Here is a 14865-nt window from a genome sequence, read left to right on the forward strand (position 1 = left end):
TGGTAGGGTATTTATTGACTTTTTTTAGCCTTATGTTAAAATACCTATTAGCTGCTGTAGATACTAATTAATGCAAACTTATGAAAAGAGACATTTCTATTACAGATATTCCAGATTTCTTGTCAGCCTTGTTGACTAATGATCTACAAAGTAGCAAATAAATGAAGTGAAAGTGTAATGGGATATGATGCTTGAGGTCAGCCTTATGGAAGGAACACATTTTTCTTGTCCTGTTTTTAATTAGATTGTAAAAAAGTTGATTGTACATAAACGTGGGGTGCATAGTGTGTTTTGGCTAACATTTATGTTTTTTGATTGACTGAAAAACTTAGGACCAATGTGATGCATTTTTCTCAATATAATGATCACTATGTCCATTAAAAAAACAAATGGTTTTGCACATACCAAGACACACCAGATACAATACCAGATTCTAAGATTAGAGATGAATGTTAACTATCTTTGACAGTGAAACACATTCTATATTTGTTGTTTATTTTTATTCACAGCTCATAATAGAGACTTTTGACCTAAAACAACTTCCTTACTTATATGACTAAACAAAAATCGTTTACATATTGATATGAGTGAAATGGTGTGTTGGAGTCCCACAGATGGCCTCATTTTGTGTTCTAGTTTTCTTTTGTGGATGAGGCTTTCATATCGCATTATACCGCATTATACCGCATGCAAATTAAATTAGGATAATAGTATCCGGAAGCACCTTGTAAAACCGCCAGGTGGAGCTAATAAAGCTTAATGTCTTATGTACAGCATTTGAGCTGTCGCCAGAAAATGCCCGATTTTGAATCCCAGCCACTGCAGAGGGACAATCTTTTTCCAATTAAGAATTTAAGTTGTATACTTTTTAGAGTTTTAATTACCTGATTTAATTCCCCTCATTTAGCTGAAGCGGATAAAGAAATCATGCAGTAGTTACAGTAAGGAAACAAGTTTATTCTATGCTAAAAAGAGAAGAGATAAAACACAACGTTTCGGCTGTGAAGCCTTCTTCAGGTGTGAGCTATTGCCCTATTGTTCTTTTGCAGACTATGCATGCTGATGCAGCTACCCACCTGAAGTAGTTACAGTATATGTATTGCAAGGTTCTCTGTTTTATTAACAGACACTCCGACCCAAACAAGTGTTGTACACTGATATAGACGTGGGTAATATCATTCCCATTAAACAATGTGCTTGTCGTGCAAATCCTGCTAAACTAAAAATTAGACAAAAGAAGAGTATTATTGGACAATGTTGTGAGGCTCTGGCAGAGTTATAGAGGAGACACGTTGTGTATTGCCTCTTTTTACACTTGTAAAAAAGAACATTCCAATGTTAATGCGACACGGAAGATATTTTAATAATGTAGCACTTTTGGGCTCACATGGGTATGTGCCCTACACCGCTGGGGCTCGAACCCAGGCCTGTGGCATCACTCAAAAGGGAGATCTCCCCTCAACCTGCGACTGAGGTCCCTGCTATTCCCCCATGGGGGGAAGGGGGACTCGTACACTGGGCAATTGTTCAAGGTCAAATTCTTTCACGAGGGGGGTACCTTTGAAGCAGAGATGACGGCACTGAAAAATTTTATTTGCAACACATAAAAAATATTTTTCCAAGAACCTTTAGCCTTTGTCACTAATGTAACACCTAAATGAAGACATAAATATAGAAATCCCTACATTACAAACTCCAAGCATTTCATTTTGTGTATTGCTACAATATCGACAGCAATATAGTTAAAAGGAACATGTCAAATCGGGTGATCGAGTTAACAGTCTGGGTGTGGCGAGTTTCGACGTAAGGCCTTTTTAAAGGTGACCTGACCTGACATTGTTCCACCTGGACCTTGTTGGGGAAAAGTGCACCTAATGAGCTTTTGTGTGATTGGCAAGTTGCAATGCCTCATTGCTTAAAACAAATTGGCAACTTTTTGTGAAAGTACATAAGCTATAACTATAGTATTCTCATTCCAGAAAATGTTACGTTTCTTTTTTCCATCATTATATTTATACTTTTAAAATATTTAAATCCATTGAAAATTATAAATTTTTGTTAAAAAGAAGCTTAATGTCAAAAAGGTGAAATTGTCATCAGCTTTCTCAAATTAATGTTTAATGTAACTGTAAACAGGGCTTTACCCCCCTGGGTAGAATATACTAACCTTCACCACATTATCCCAAGAGACACCCAAGAGCATTAAATTATTTCTACATCATAAACTGAGCACTTTGAGGTGTGGGCTGTGATTACAGCTCACAGATACTGTATATTCTCTGAATAAATTTGGTCATGGACATCATGAATTAAAAACAGTCTTTGAAAAACACTTACAAGGATGATGAGGAAGAGGATATCTCAAAAATGGTTTGTTATACTATATATACATGCCATTAACATAATAATAAAACATATTTAACAAATGAAAATGACATGCACAGTACTCACTTTGTCATAGGGATGGAGAATGAACAGAACTGTTAATTTAATTTTGGTTAAAAACACCAGTCTTATGCACAAAAAAATAAAACTGGAAGTTAAGAGTATTCCAGTTTGAACTGTTGTATCACAATATACTGTTACAATACAGTTATTGTCGTTATTTATGCTGACCAAATGTAAAATGGATTTAGTTGTTGATTATGTCTGCCAAGTTTCAAATCAGTCAGTTCATGTGTGTATTATTGATGCAGGAGAACAATTATTTCCTCCCATTTTCTCTCTTTATGCCTGATACATTTTGAGAAAATTGGCTGAAGGTTGCTTTACTAGGAATAGTTTGAAAGATCGAAAAGAGAAGAACAGAAGAAAAATACTTAAAATCATTTTGGGCTATCCAGTTGTTCCCAAACCTAGTCCCTGTGCCTGCTGATTTTCATTCCAAAAAACTGTTACGCATTCCACTCGCGCCGGTCTTCCTTCTTGCATTCCCACGCGCACACCCTGTAAAACAAGCTCACGCCTCAAGTAAACGCCAATCACCTTTCTCTCCCGTCTCTATTTTAGTTCTCCCTTTTCCTCACTTCCCCGCTCATGATTGCGGATTCTCTTCGAGCTCCCTAGTGCGCGGTTACCTCTTGCTTCTCTCCGGTTTTCGATCTCCTAGTCTGCCTCTCGTTTTCGGTTTCGTCTTGTGATTTGGATTGCTGCTTCCTCGTTTGTGCTTCCGTGTTCTGATCTTCTCGCCTGCTTCCTGGATTCGATTTTGCCTAGTGTTTTTGGATTGTAGCTTCCTGCTTGTCTCTCTGTGTGCCAACCTACTCATCTGCCTCCTGGTTTTCGTTTTTGCCTAGCGTATCTGCTTAGTGTCATTCTCTTGTCTTGAGTCCTGCATAGGATCCTATTGCCCAGGCAGCCCTATCTTACATAAACTTTAAATTACTGGTGCGTACTGATGCCTTTAATTAGTCTGCTTGTTTGTTAAGCCTATGGTTGGTCCTAATTGTGAAAAATACTGTATCCTCCTTCAAATCAATTTGAGTATGTAGGGTTTTAGGTTTCTTTGCAACTTGCTTTTCCTTATTTCTGAAAAACTTTTAATGGCTTTGTGAGGAGGAGTCAGATGGTAATAATAATATATCAAGCACTCCTTCAAGTGGGCAGTTTTTATTTCTGCAGTAGTCCAGTTGGTTACATTTCAGGCAACAAATCTGAATGAAGGGATTAATGAAACAGAAATTGGTACAGGTCTGATACCAGTCACAATTCTTTCTCAAATATTTAAAGACTTCTCCCAAATAGAAAATCAACTAACCCGTGAATAAGAGCTCAGCTGAAGTAAAAACAAGCAGAGACAGTAGCACCACAGTAGTAAAACAAGGACATACTGGGCTTTACAAAGCCTATACACTTACTATTGGATACAGTACAGTATGTGGAGAGAGAGCTGTTAAATATTCAAAGTACTTTTTTCTAATCTACTTTTATCTAATATTGGATTCAAAATATATTTAAGCATTTGGTGTTAAATGCAATTTATGAATCGATTTATACACTAGTTAATTAAAGAACCTTGTAATTTTTAAAGTTTTCTTTCACTTTTTTATAAGTTTCATCTGTAGGAGTTTATGAGGAGAAAGGAGTCATTGACTTACATATAAATATAACATATTAAACCAACCAACTGAACCAGATTACATAAATAAGAAGTCAATTCAAACCAGTTTAAAACTGGCAAATTAACACAAAGCTGAATTTGTTTTAGGGAAGATGTTTATCGTTGGGTTGGTGCTTAAACATATCATTAATATTTAAAATGGCTCCATTAATTAAACTCATTATATTCGATATGGGCGATATGGTGGTGCCAAGACAGGCCCTCAGGTGCTATCTGTGTAGAGTTTGTATGGTTTCAGACTCCCCCTTGATTCTAAATTGGAAGAAGCAATTAGAAAATGGATGGGAAGATTACAGTATATTCAACATACTGGGAATTGTTCCCATTCTGAATAGTGAATAGAAAAAGAATATGACAAAAGGTAAAAATGGTATTTATCTATCTAAATATATACAGTATATATAGTTCAGGTGGGTAGCTGCGTCAACATGCGTAGGCTGCAAAGGAACAAGTAGTAGGTTTATTCCATGCTGAAAAGAGAAGAAAGAAAACACAACGTTTCGGCTGTGGAGCCTTCTTCAGGTGTGAGAAAGACAGGGCAGTAAGCAAAGGTAATGTAGCAGGAGAACAAAAGCTGGGAGAGAGGAGGAGCAGGAGGCGGGAGCAGGGGACAGACAGAGTAGCCAATCAGACAGAGTGGCCAATAAGGCAGTGTGAAGTCAGGATAAGTGAAGACAGGTGTGAAATGAAACCTACAATGAATAGAGAGAATTTAGAAGAAAACAAGTCTGTTGTTGAGAGAAGGGGAAAGGTGTGATCCTAGCTGCAGGATAATTTTAGTTTCGGTAGTCTTTCTGATGTTAGACTTAGGAAAACCAGCTTTGAGAACACAGATGGAGAGATTAGTGTGATCAGGTGTAGCAGAGCTAGTTTGGGCACGGTGACGTCATCGCCCTCCCTGCGTGTAGCAGGAACCTCAGCCACCTGGGCTGAGGGAGGTCTCCTTTAGCTCATTCAGCTGGTTCCCTGTTGTGTTATACCAGAGACCCAGGTTTGTGCCCAGGTGTTGCAGGACGAACCGGCGGGGTGGAGCAGCGAGGGCACAAGCCCGCGCAGAACAGTGATGGTCACACATGGCCGTCAGAGGTGAATTGAGAAACAATAGGCTTGGAGACATCTTTAATCTTCACAGCCCTAACATGTTCTCTGAAGTGGTCTCCGAGTCTCCTTCCTGTTTCCCCAATGTAGATAGCTGGTCATTTACTGCAAAAGATACAGTAAATAAGGTTGCTGGAGGTACAAGATGTCATCTGGGTGATCCAGAATTGTCCTGAGGGGCCTTGAATGAGTGTGGTGTTAGATATGTACTTGCAGGTGATTCAGCGAGCTCTGTTGCAGGGTAAGTGCCTGGTATGGATGGTTGCTGAGGTCAGTCAAGGGAGCTGTGAACAAGAAGGTTACTCAGATTAGGTGGTCGAAGATATGAGATGATGGGGTGGTCAGAAAAGAGGGCCCCAATGGAGGGATCATCCTGTAGGATGGAAAAGTTGTCATTAATAGTCCTGGGGATAGGAAGTGTGTTGGGGTGGTAGGGAAGCACCAAAGGAATGCGGTTGTTATGGCAGGAGTTCCTGCTCGAGTTGATGGTCCGAGGGGTGTTTTTGGCTCGGGCAAGAGCCCTGTCAATAACACTGCTCGGGTATCCTCTGTTGATGAAAAAAGAGTACATTTTGAGGTCTTGGTTCTGGAAATCAATGTTGTCACTGCAGAGTCGTCGTAGCTGAAGGAACGGTGAAAAAGGAAGAGAGTTTTTAGTGTGTTTGGGGTGAAATGATCTGTACAGGAGTTTTGTGAATCTGTGGGTTTGTAATAGACTGAAGTAGAGAGTTGGGGGTAGTTAATGGAGAAAATAATGTCTAGAAATGGAAGAGTAGTGGAAGATATGTTAACTGTATATTTGAGGGACAGGTGGAAGTTGGTGAAGTGATGCAGAAAGTGCTCAAGCTGGTCGTTAGAGCATGCTTGTAGAGGTCAGGGAATATTGGCATAGCTGGGTCCCATTCTGGTGTCCATGGAAACTCCACTGACCTGTTGGTAAAAATGTTTATTGAATGAGAATGCATTCAGTGTGAGAACCAATTCTGCAAGGCGTACCAGGGTGTGGGTGGATCAAGCACTGTGCGTTTGTTCAGCATGTGCTTGAGTGCTGTAAGACTGTCATTATGGGGAATGACAGTGTAAAGACATGTGATGTCCATGGTAAAAATGTAGCATTTTGGGCCCTGAAATTAGAAATTATGTAAAAGTTGGAGCAGGTGGTAAATGTCCTTGATGTATGAGGGAACACCTTCAACCAGCGGTCTCATAAGGCTGTCGAGAAAGGCTGAGATGTATGTAGTCAGACAGTTGTATGCTGATACAATGGGGCGTCCAGGGGTGTCCAGTTTGTGGTTTTGGGGAGAAGGTAAAATTGAGATACCTGGGGATGTTCAATGATGAGCTGGTTTGCCTCCTGGGGGAGCTCCTTACTGTTGGTAAGAAGGGAAATGGTGGATACCACTTCCTTTTGGTAGTCAGTGGTAGGGACCTGTTGGAGATGGAGGTAGGCAGAAGTGTCGGTTAGTTGTCTAGAGGCTTTAAAAATATATACTGTATAAACTAACATGCAGATGTCCTCAAAAGTTTTAGATTTTTCTAGGAATGTCATTAAATTGTTTCCATGATGTTCATTAGTGAGCACATGTAAAAAATGTTTTAGCATTACTACAGCACTTAGCATATTTGTTGTATTTTGTTAACTTGCATGTGTCATTAAATGCTTGTCTCCCTTAGGATCTCAAGTCCCCTGATCAACGTGATGAGATGGCAAGTGCCCGGGGACTACTGAAGCAAAATTCGTCTCTTCTGTATTCAACCTCTTCAGCTTGCCTGGAACACCCTGATGTTGCTTCCCTGAAAGTCAGTAAGGACTCTATCTGTAATGAAATACAGGACGCCTTTACTGCCATTTCAAATGCTGCTCAGGGCATTGGGCAAGCCAAAGTTCAACCCATGTCAACTTCTGGGACTCTTGGGGGAGCACTTGACGAGCTGGAGGTAGGTTGACAACCTAAGTTATATCAGACTAAGATATCATTACTGTTGTACACAATTGGATTATCCTTCAATATCCACCACAGTATCCATCCTTTTATCTAAAATCGTTTCAAATGTACTTTCTTTTATTAATAGTGTGCTATTAAAAAGGCAATCTTAATGTTCATCTAAAGCAAGTGTTACATTAGCTGTAGTGTTCTCAGGGGTAATTCGATTTTATATTTATCCTTCACATCTGTTAATGGGGCATTGGAATGATGCAGTTCAGTGGGAATCTAGATATTATTTCATTCTGTTTTTTTTTTCTTTTTAAATTGACCTCTAGTGCTTTTCTAATCAATGGAGGGTACATTATTCCTACCCCCCAGTCACCTGTTAAATATTGGCATGTGTTCCAGTCAAGAAAGCCATACCAGTGAATAATATGAATAGTGACTAAATTTATGAAGGTCTCAGATGAGTAGTTAGCCTTAAAGGTGTAGTGTATGTCACATAGTCCTTATCTTACTTCACTTTCACCTGTTGCACAAACTTTGATACATTATGTTTGATTAAAAATACTGAGATGACTGCAAGATCTTAAAAATTATTTTCTAAAGTTTTCTTTGCCATCCATGGCATCCTTAGCAATGTAATTTCAATCATTTTACAGTGCCCACTTTAAGTTTCATTATTTAAGAATCTAATGTTCTTCAGTAAATAGTCTTACAATTCTCTTCAGAGACAGGGGTTCAATATTGGTTGGATGGCCTGAATACAAAATGTTCATTGTTTTGCAAAATCAGAAAACCTTAGGTTTATGAAGCCTGTTGTTGTGAGGAAAAAAGCCATATGTCACCTGATATAACATCTATGGGATAGATTGGCATCTGCTGTACTGCTGTCATCATCAGCTGTCATAGAATAGAATCTATAGTGTCTTCCTGGGGTGTAAAAAGATATAAATCAGTTAAGCAAACCTACGATCTGCACTGCTGCTAATGGTCAAACATAACAAAAAGTGGTTATTTCTGCCATTAAATCTGGTCATTTTGTGTGGAACTATTAGCCGCAAAATTGCAAAAGGTACTGTCAAGAAACAGCAAATTATGTTTTCCGTATTTCCCTTATTCTGTTTCTAAATATTGAATGCACAAGTGTCATAAACCAACAAATCTTATATCTTTGGTTAAACTACATTTGTTGAACTCTGAAGGCTTACTTATTTTCTTAAAATAGATATAAACTATTTTTGATTGATTTCTGTGATGAGTGACAGCTATTTACATGTAAAATGAAGAGTTTTTATTAACTCTTGTACTAGAAGTAATTTTGCAGACTTGGATCTGGATGTTTTGGATTCAAATTAGCATGCATTTCTTTAATTATTTTACATGAAAAAATAATGAAACATTTGCCTTACAGTTTCTTCACTAATGGTGCTGTTGGAAAGTGCAGTTTAAAAATGCATATATTCCACATCATTTAACTGAAGTTTAAAGAGTTGAGACTTTTAAACTTGAAAAATAATATCTGAGATCTTTCTGCTTCAATTGCTAACTCTTTAAATTTTGATGTGTGAAAGAAACACTGGGGAGGAGGAATTTTGAATTAAATCACATTTTCTCTTTTTAAAATTATTGCTGTCCAGTATTATGATGTTTGTTTCAGTTGTTGATTGTTTTCAAATCTTGGAAACAATAAAAAATAAACACAAGTATCCGCATATACTGTATACAGTATGCTTTAAAATAGGAGACACCATGAGGTACTGTATAAATTATCTTTGATTCTTTTAAAGGAGTTTTAAAGGGCATTAAAGTATCACAAATCCAGAGTTATTATTAGGGATTGGTATATATTGTAATATGGCACTGAAAATCTCTGTTTGACGTGCATCTTGTTAATATTCAAATGAACATTTTTTGTCAGGTTGAAATTAAGACACTAAGTAGACTTTATATTTGTTTGAAATACAAATTATAAATAGTAATTTATTAAATAACAATGTATTGGAGATGAAACAGAAATGTTTACTGAAACACAACAATGGCCTTTTTCAGACCAGTCAGACGTGAAAACCAAAGAGCAAGACCACTATAATCACATAGGCTATTATTGGCAATACTGTCATACTGTTTTGAGTGCTACCAGTCGTGATTCTTGCATAGCCCAGTCTGCTATCTAGATATAAGAAAAATCCCTGGTTTGAGGAAGATGATCCCATTAGAACTGTACTCTGATGTTTACAATATCAATTAACAGGCTAGAACTCTCCACTGCAGATTCCAAGATTAAGGAATTATATTATTTTTATGTGCTATTTAAGCAGTCACTTTAAATTACTTTAAAAAGTAGTTTATTTAATTGCTGTCAGTCTAATTTAGAAAGGCACTACATGAAAAAAAACAGGTGTGGTGACAGCTTAATTATTTTTTTGCTTTCAAGATTATTTTCTAATTTAATATCACTTCTATTTTTTGATTATTCAATCTGTTTTTTTGTATTTCGTATAAAAAGTAAAATGTCACATAGTCCTTATCTTACTTCACTTTAACCTGTTGCTCAAACTTTGATACATTAAGTTTGTTTAAAAATAGTCTTCTTTTCTCCATCCAGCAGCTGCAGCTTGAGTTAAAGACTGAGTCTTGTGTTAAAACAAAATTGCTGTAGACTTCTGTATTTTTAAACTTTTATTCCATTTGATTTGATTTACTAAAGACCTTTTTTTCTTGATGGGATGGAATGTAGAGAAGAAGTGATGACAGATTGGTAAGAAACTGGAATGCAAAGTACTAATATTTCATGAGCAGGTAGTTGAATTTAGGTCCAGCATATTTATCTTATGGTAGCGTCTGGAGCTTTCGCCTGAAGATCTTAAGGACTGTGTTAATTTGCCGTGTTTAAAAAGGCATATGAACATTGGTAAATGGATTTCAAAATCTGTTTCACACATTGGTACTGTTTCTTTTTCACCTCTGAAAACAAAGCGTTTGGAGTTTTCAAAGACCTTGTATTACATTATTACACAGTAAAACAAAATTAATCTAAATTGCAATAATTTGAGCTGCAATGTTTTGCTCCTTATGCTCTGAGCTCAAGTGCGAACATCTGTTCACATTATCCACACGCAATAGGGTTTGAACAAATAATTATTTTGCATATTTACTTTGTAGAAGCTCTTTTGCAATTTAAAACCTCAAATTATGAACTTTTTTTTATCCTCAACACAAGTAAGGTACACTAAAATATAACCATGTTTTGTAACTTAGGTATTGGTATGTTTTTTAAGAAATCTTTTGCCTGTTCCATAAGTTATCCCTGTAGTTGTTTTTCAATACAAACACCTCAAAACAGCTACACCCACAGCATATAGAGTACAACATTTTTAAGATATAATTTTTAGGTTATTTTATTCAAGCATATTTCTGTTTATTACTACACTATTTTGGAGTGTCACTTTTAAGACTCAAGGCTTAGTGTAGGGGGGTAAGCAGCATTAATATTAAAGCTCAAGTTGGAATACTATACAAAGTTGATCACAAAGCAGTGTTACATCCATTGAAGTCTCTCAGAAAAAATGCTTTTATCACATTCAGGACCTTTATTCATGCTTCTGTATTGTTAATATTGTTTTCTTTGTCTTGTGATGAACGGGCAGATACAAAAGTAAAGACAGCAAACAGCAATATTTCATGTTATGATGTGAAGTATAATGGGCAATATTATATTTACCTCCAAAGTATCTCTTTATTAGCTCCAAGCTATTGACCTGGAGTTTTACTAACATGAACTTACTATAAATATACATTGCTGTGTTTTGACTTGGATTAGCAAATTGCTCATACCTTAAAAGAAATGTCTTTCCAGCCTCTTGCAGGCTGATAACTAACTTTCTTTTGAGATTTAGGACTTCATTAATAATTACGAAAAAAGATTCTTGGCAGATGGTCATTTAAACAAATTGAATTAGTTCTCAAATCCCAGATCTATATGCTGAGATGCTGCCAGTGCCTTACCCTGATCAATATTAGTTTCTTGCAGTGATGGTATAATCTGCTGAGACTTATTGAATGAAACCTTTTTTTTACCTTATATATGGATAAACATATATATGTGCATGGCTAAACAATACAAATATATTTTGTGGTGTGAGGTTCAATAGAGGCATAGGAAAAGGCACCCATAAAACTGATGACTGCTGTGAGTGTAAATACTGTACAAGCTGTCATAGACTTTTGAAAGTCTCCCTTGTCTTGGAGTGCCCCAATCCAATTAGTGTTGAAGGTCACCTGATTTGTTACTTGATTGTAAAGACTGGCAACACCTGTAAGATTTGGATAGTAATCTGTTCAATTCAGAGCACTTAGGTGCTAAAGAGTACCTACTGTACTATAGATTCAAATCCTAAATAAGCTCTTATTTATTTTATAACAATTTAACAAAAATATCTAAGTTAAGTTATCACAATGGAAAAAAATGAATATTTTTTTACTTTAGAAACTGGTTATTTAATGGTGAGCTACAAACTTTGCTGCATTGGACCAGGTTTGTACTTTCAGGTTGCCATCAACCACTACTAGTAAAGTTATGTAGCAGCTAGACATTCTTGTCGAGAACATTACACTTACAGTACACCCTCCCATCAACTAGTATGTTGTACACAGCCATTAGTGTGTCGTTAATATTTCTGAATACCTACATTACACTCACTATCATTCAACAGGGTGACTGAACCTTGATTCGTTACTGAAGAGGATTTGGGTCATTTTCACTTGAGGTGACTTTGTGACCAGCATCTATCAAACCAAAAGCTTGAAGGCATTGTGTTCTTGCAAAGGGGCTCTTTCTTTCTTTTAATTTTTGATTTTCTCAAGGCTTAACATTCAGCATGTTAAATTTTCTCATCACCTCTGCCCACTTGACACTCTCACTAATGAGATGATTTAGTGCTCATGCAACAATGTCACTTGAGTGTGTGACACTCATAAATGTTCAGTTAATCAAAATTATAGCAAAAACATTTATTTAATATACACTGACACTAGAAACATTTAGTATATTACATAACATAATGATAAGGTATAAACAATACTATATTCAAAATCGATATAATTTATTTTTCTTAAAGCATAAAAACTTAAATAGTGTTGTTTCATCTGATGCTCCTTATATTGGCACAGACAATTAAGAAATCTTGTGTATTCAATAACCATACAAAGAATTGGCAAAATATTATTGATAATCCAGTTATTAATTGTAAATCAGAATTTCTTATCACTTAACTTATATGTTGAATTAATAAAAATATGATTGGAACTAATTCTTGAAATGTTTATACATGAACAGAAAATTCAGAGAGAAGGCTTAAAATCTTAAACTTACCTGTTGGTGATAGTGTGTGTGTGCGTGTGTGTGTGGGGGGGAGGGCTGTTAATTTAAAAATATTTTTAATCATTAATTAAAAACAAAAAAATATTATTAAAATAAAATGCAGAACTGCCCTTTATTTGACTCATTTTTGCATTTTAAAGATACAAACTAAATGTTACTTTTGTGTGTTCTAACTGCTTCCAAAAGGCTGAGGCATATTTTGTATAGTAATGAGTGCTGCAGAATAACAGTGTTGTACTCTCCTTTCTCTGTTCCTTTTCATTGTGCATTTCTCATTTTTTGGTTGTGCCTTTGTTGCTATGCAGCTTCTGGCTCTGTTGTAATACCCTGCTGGCAATCTGCAGATAGGCTGCAGGCAATTGTTACCTTACCTCCATTATACACAATTTGCCGTAAACAAGGAAGAACCTTCACACCATGGGTACTCTACCTGTGCAGTGACTATATCTCTGAATATTTCTTATTTCATGAGCATTTCATTATATTTTGATGTGAAAAACCTACATTTCTATCTTTCAGTAAGCAAAGCTATTTAACTGTAGCTGTGTGAAAGCTGTAAAAGCCTTATGTCATGGATCTGTTTAGAAAAAACATACTGCTTTTTTGGGGGGCAGTTCATTTTTATCAGGTTGCCTTTACATTTTGTAGTTTTATACACTCTCTGTAATAATACCTTTTAACTATTTCTAGACCTAAATGAGTAATTGAATTTTGGTTTAATTACACTGTAAGTTATTTTATTTTACAGTTTGATGATGGTTTTAAGGGAGTTGTTCAGTTACTGACATATCGCATGGTTGAACAGAACACACAAATCATGTTATTTTCTTGTTAGGTAGAGTATAAAGAAATTAGATGAACTTGGGTTGCCATTGTGTTTTCCTTTATATTAAAATAATAGCAGATTCCAAAGAGTAGCAAAGAAAAAAAAATCAAATTTGATGCTTCTGCTGAATATACAAGTAATTAGTTTTTACTTTATGCATATTTGACCTTTGATTGATAGACATACAGACGGCACACTTGACTATATTAATTTGTAATTGAAATGCTTCACTAACTTTTATACATGACACCTCTAGCTTCATCCTTAGTTCTCAACATTCCCTATAGTATAGTCTTTGATAAGGTGAATTAATTACTAATGCCTGTTTCACTCAACTGGCCCTCTGCCCATGTGCCATGCTTGATTGTGATCACCAGATTTGATAGATATGATCTTAGTTAGCCTAGAGGTCCAGCTCCTTTTAGGTGTCATTGATTCATGGTGCATATGAATGGCACTGGGTAAATGTTATTCTTTCACTTTACTGTTTAGTGATTGTGTTTGCAAATCTGATACTCCAGACTGTTATAGCTTTAAGTGTAATGTAGAATATAATATATTTATGTACATTAATTAAAACAATGTAATTTACAATAATCTGTACAATGGAGAACATTTATTTAATTAATGGTTTAATTTACCAGCCTATGTTTAAATAATCTTTGTCAACAGTTTGTATTTATTCATTGCATTTTTGTATTCATGAACATAGAATATTAGTAATGTATACAAGCTTAGTACATTTAATATTTGTCAGGACATGCTTTGCTAGAGAATGGCTAAAACAGTAATAAATACAAAACTCTTCACCTGAAGCTTTAAAGCTGAATCCAGTATTTGGAATATTTAAGTCCTTATTTAGGTCCTTTCCATTTTCTGTCATCTTAAACAAAGCAAAATATAGGCTCTTGTATTTTCAGAGGGTTGGATTTATGCTTACCTATTTTAGTTTAATTTTATTTAAGAATTTTATGATTGTTTTGGTTTGGAGACCAAGAAAGTGAGTTCCAGTAGAGCTCAATGACAGGCAGCAGTGGTTAGAGGTTCTGGACAACCTTGAAAGTTCTGGGTTTAAATAGATATATACTTTATTGATCCTGTGAGGGAAATTGCAGAACACAGTTGTTGTACCCTTGAGCAAGATACCACACACAAATTGTTCCAATAAAATCCCCAGCAAAATGGATAAAATAAATTAGGGAGGAGCTAATAAAATGTTAAAAATAAAGTTCATAAAATGTTATTATTGATATTATAATAATACTGTACATTTTGTTATTTTATTATTATAGTTATTTACTTACTGTTTTCCTTTTTTAGTAAAAACTACTGGAAAAGACTGTAAAATACTTGATATATGTTGTGTTTATCCTATTATTTTTTGTTTTTCTATAATTTGTTGTCCCAAAAAGGGAGAAAATAAACCCTGTGCAGGGCTAACAAAAGGGAAGCCACATACACAAGGGCAGTAGAACCAAGACAACAAATCCAATCCGAAAGGCGAGAACGA

At 35.8% G+C, this 14865-nt stretch overlaps 1 protein-coding gene across 1 annotated transcript in view; it reads left to right on the forward strand.

Annotated features, from left to right (window-relative positions):
- Window positions 1-14865, forward strand: part of LOC148834983 (catenin alpha-3-like) — a 634761-nt gene that overhangs the window by 114285 nt on the left and 505611 nt on the right. Inside the window, exon 6 of the mRNA XM_088915226.1 lies at window positions 6893-7156. Coding sequence (XP_088771352.1) covers window positions 6893-7156 — 264 coding nt within the window. The remainder of the gene's footprint in view (window positions 1-6892; window positions 7157-14865) is intronic.

This window comes from Atractosteus spatula, chromosome 5 (assembly GCF_055471065.1).
Source record: "Atractosteus spatula isolate fAtrSpa1 chromosome 5, fAtrSpa1.hap1, whole genome shotgun sequence".
Lineage (NCBI taxonomy): Eukaryota > Metazoa > Chordata > Actinopteri > Semionotiformes > Lepisosteidae > Atractosteus > Atractosteus spatula.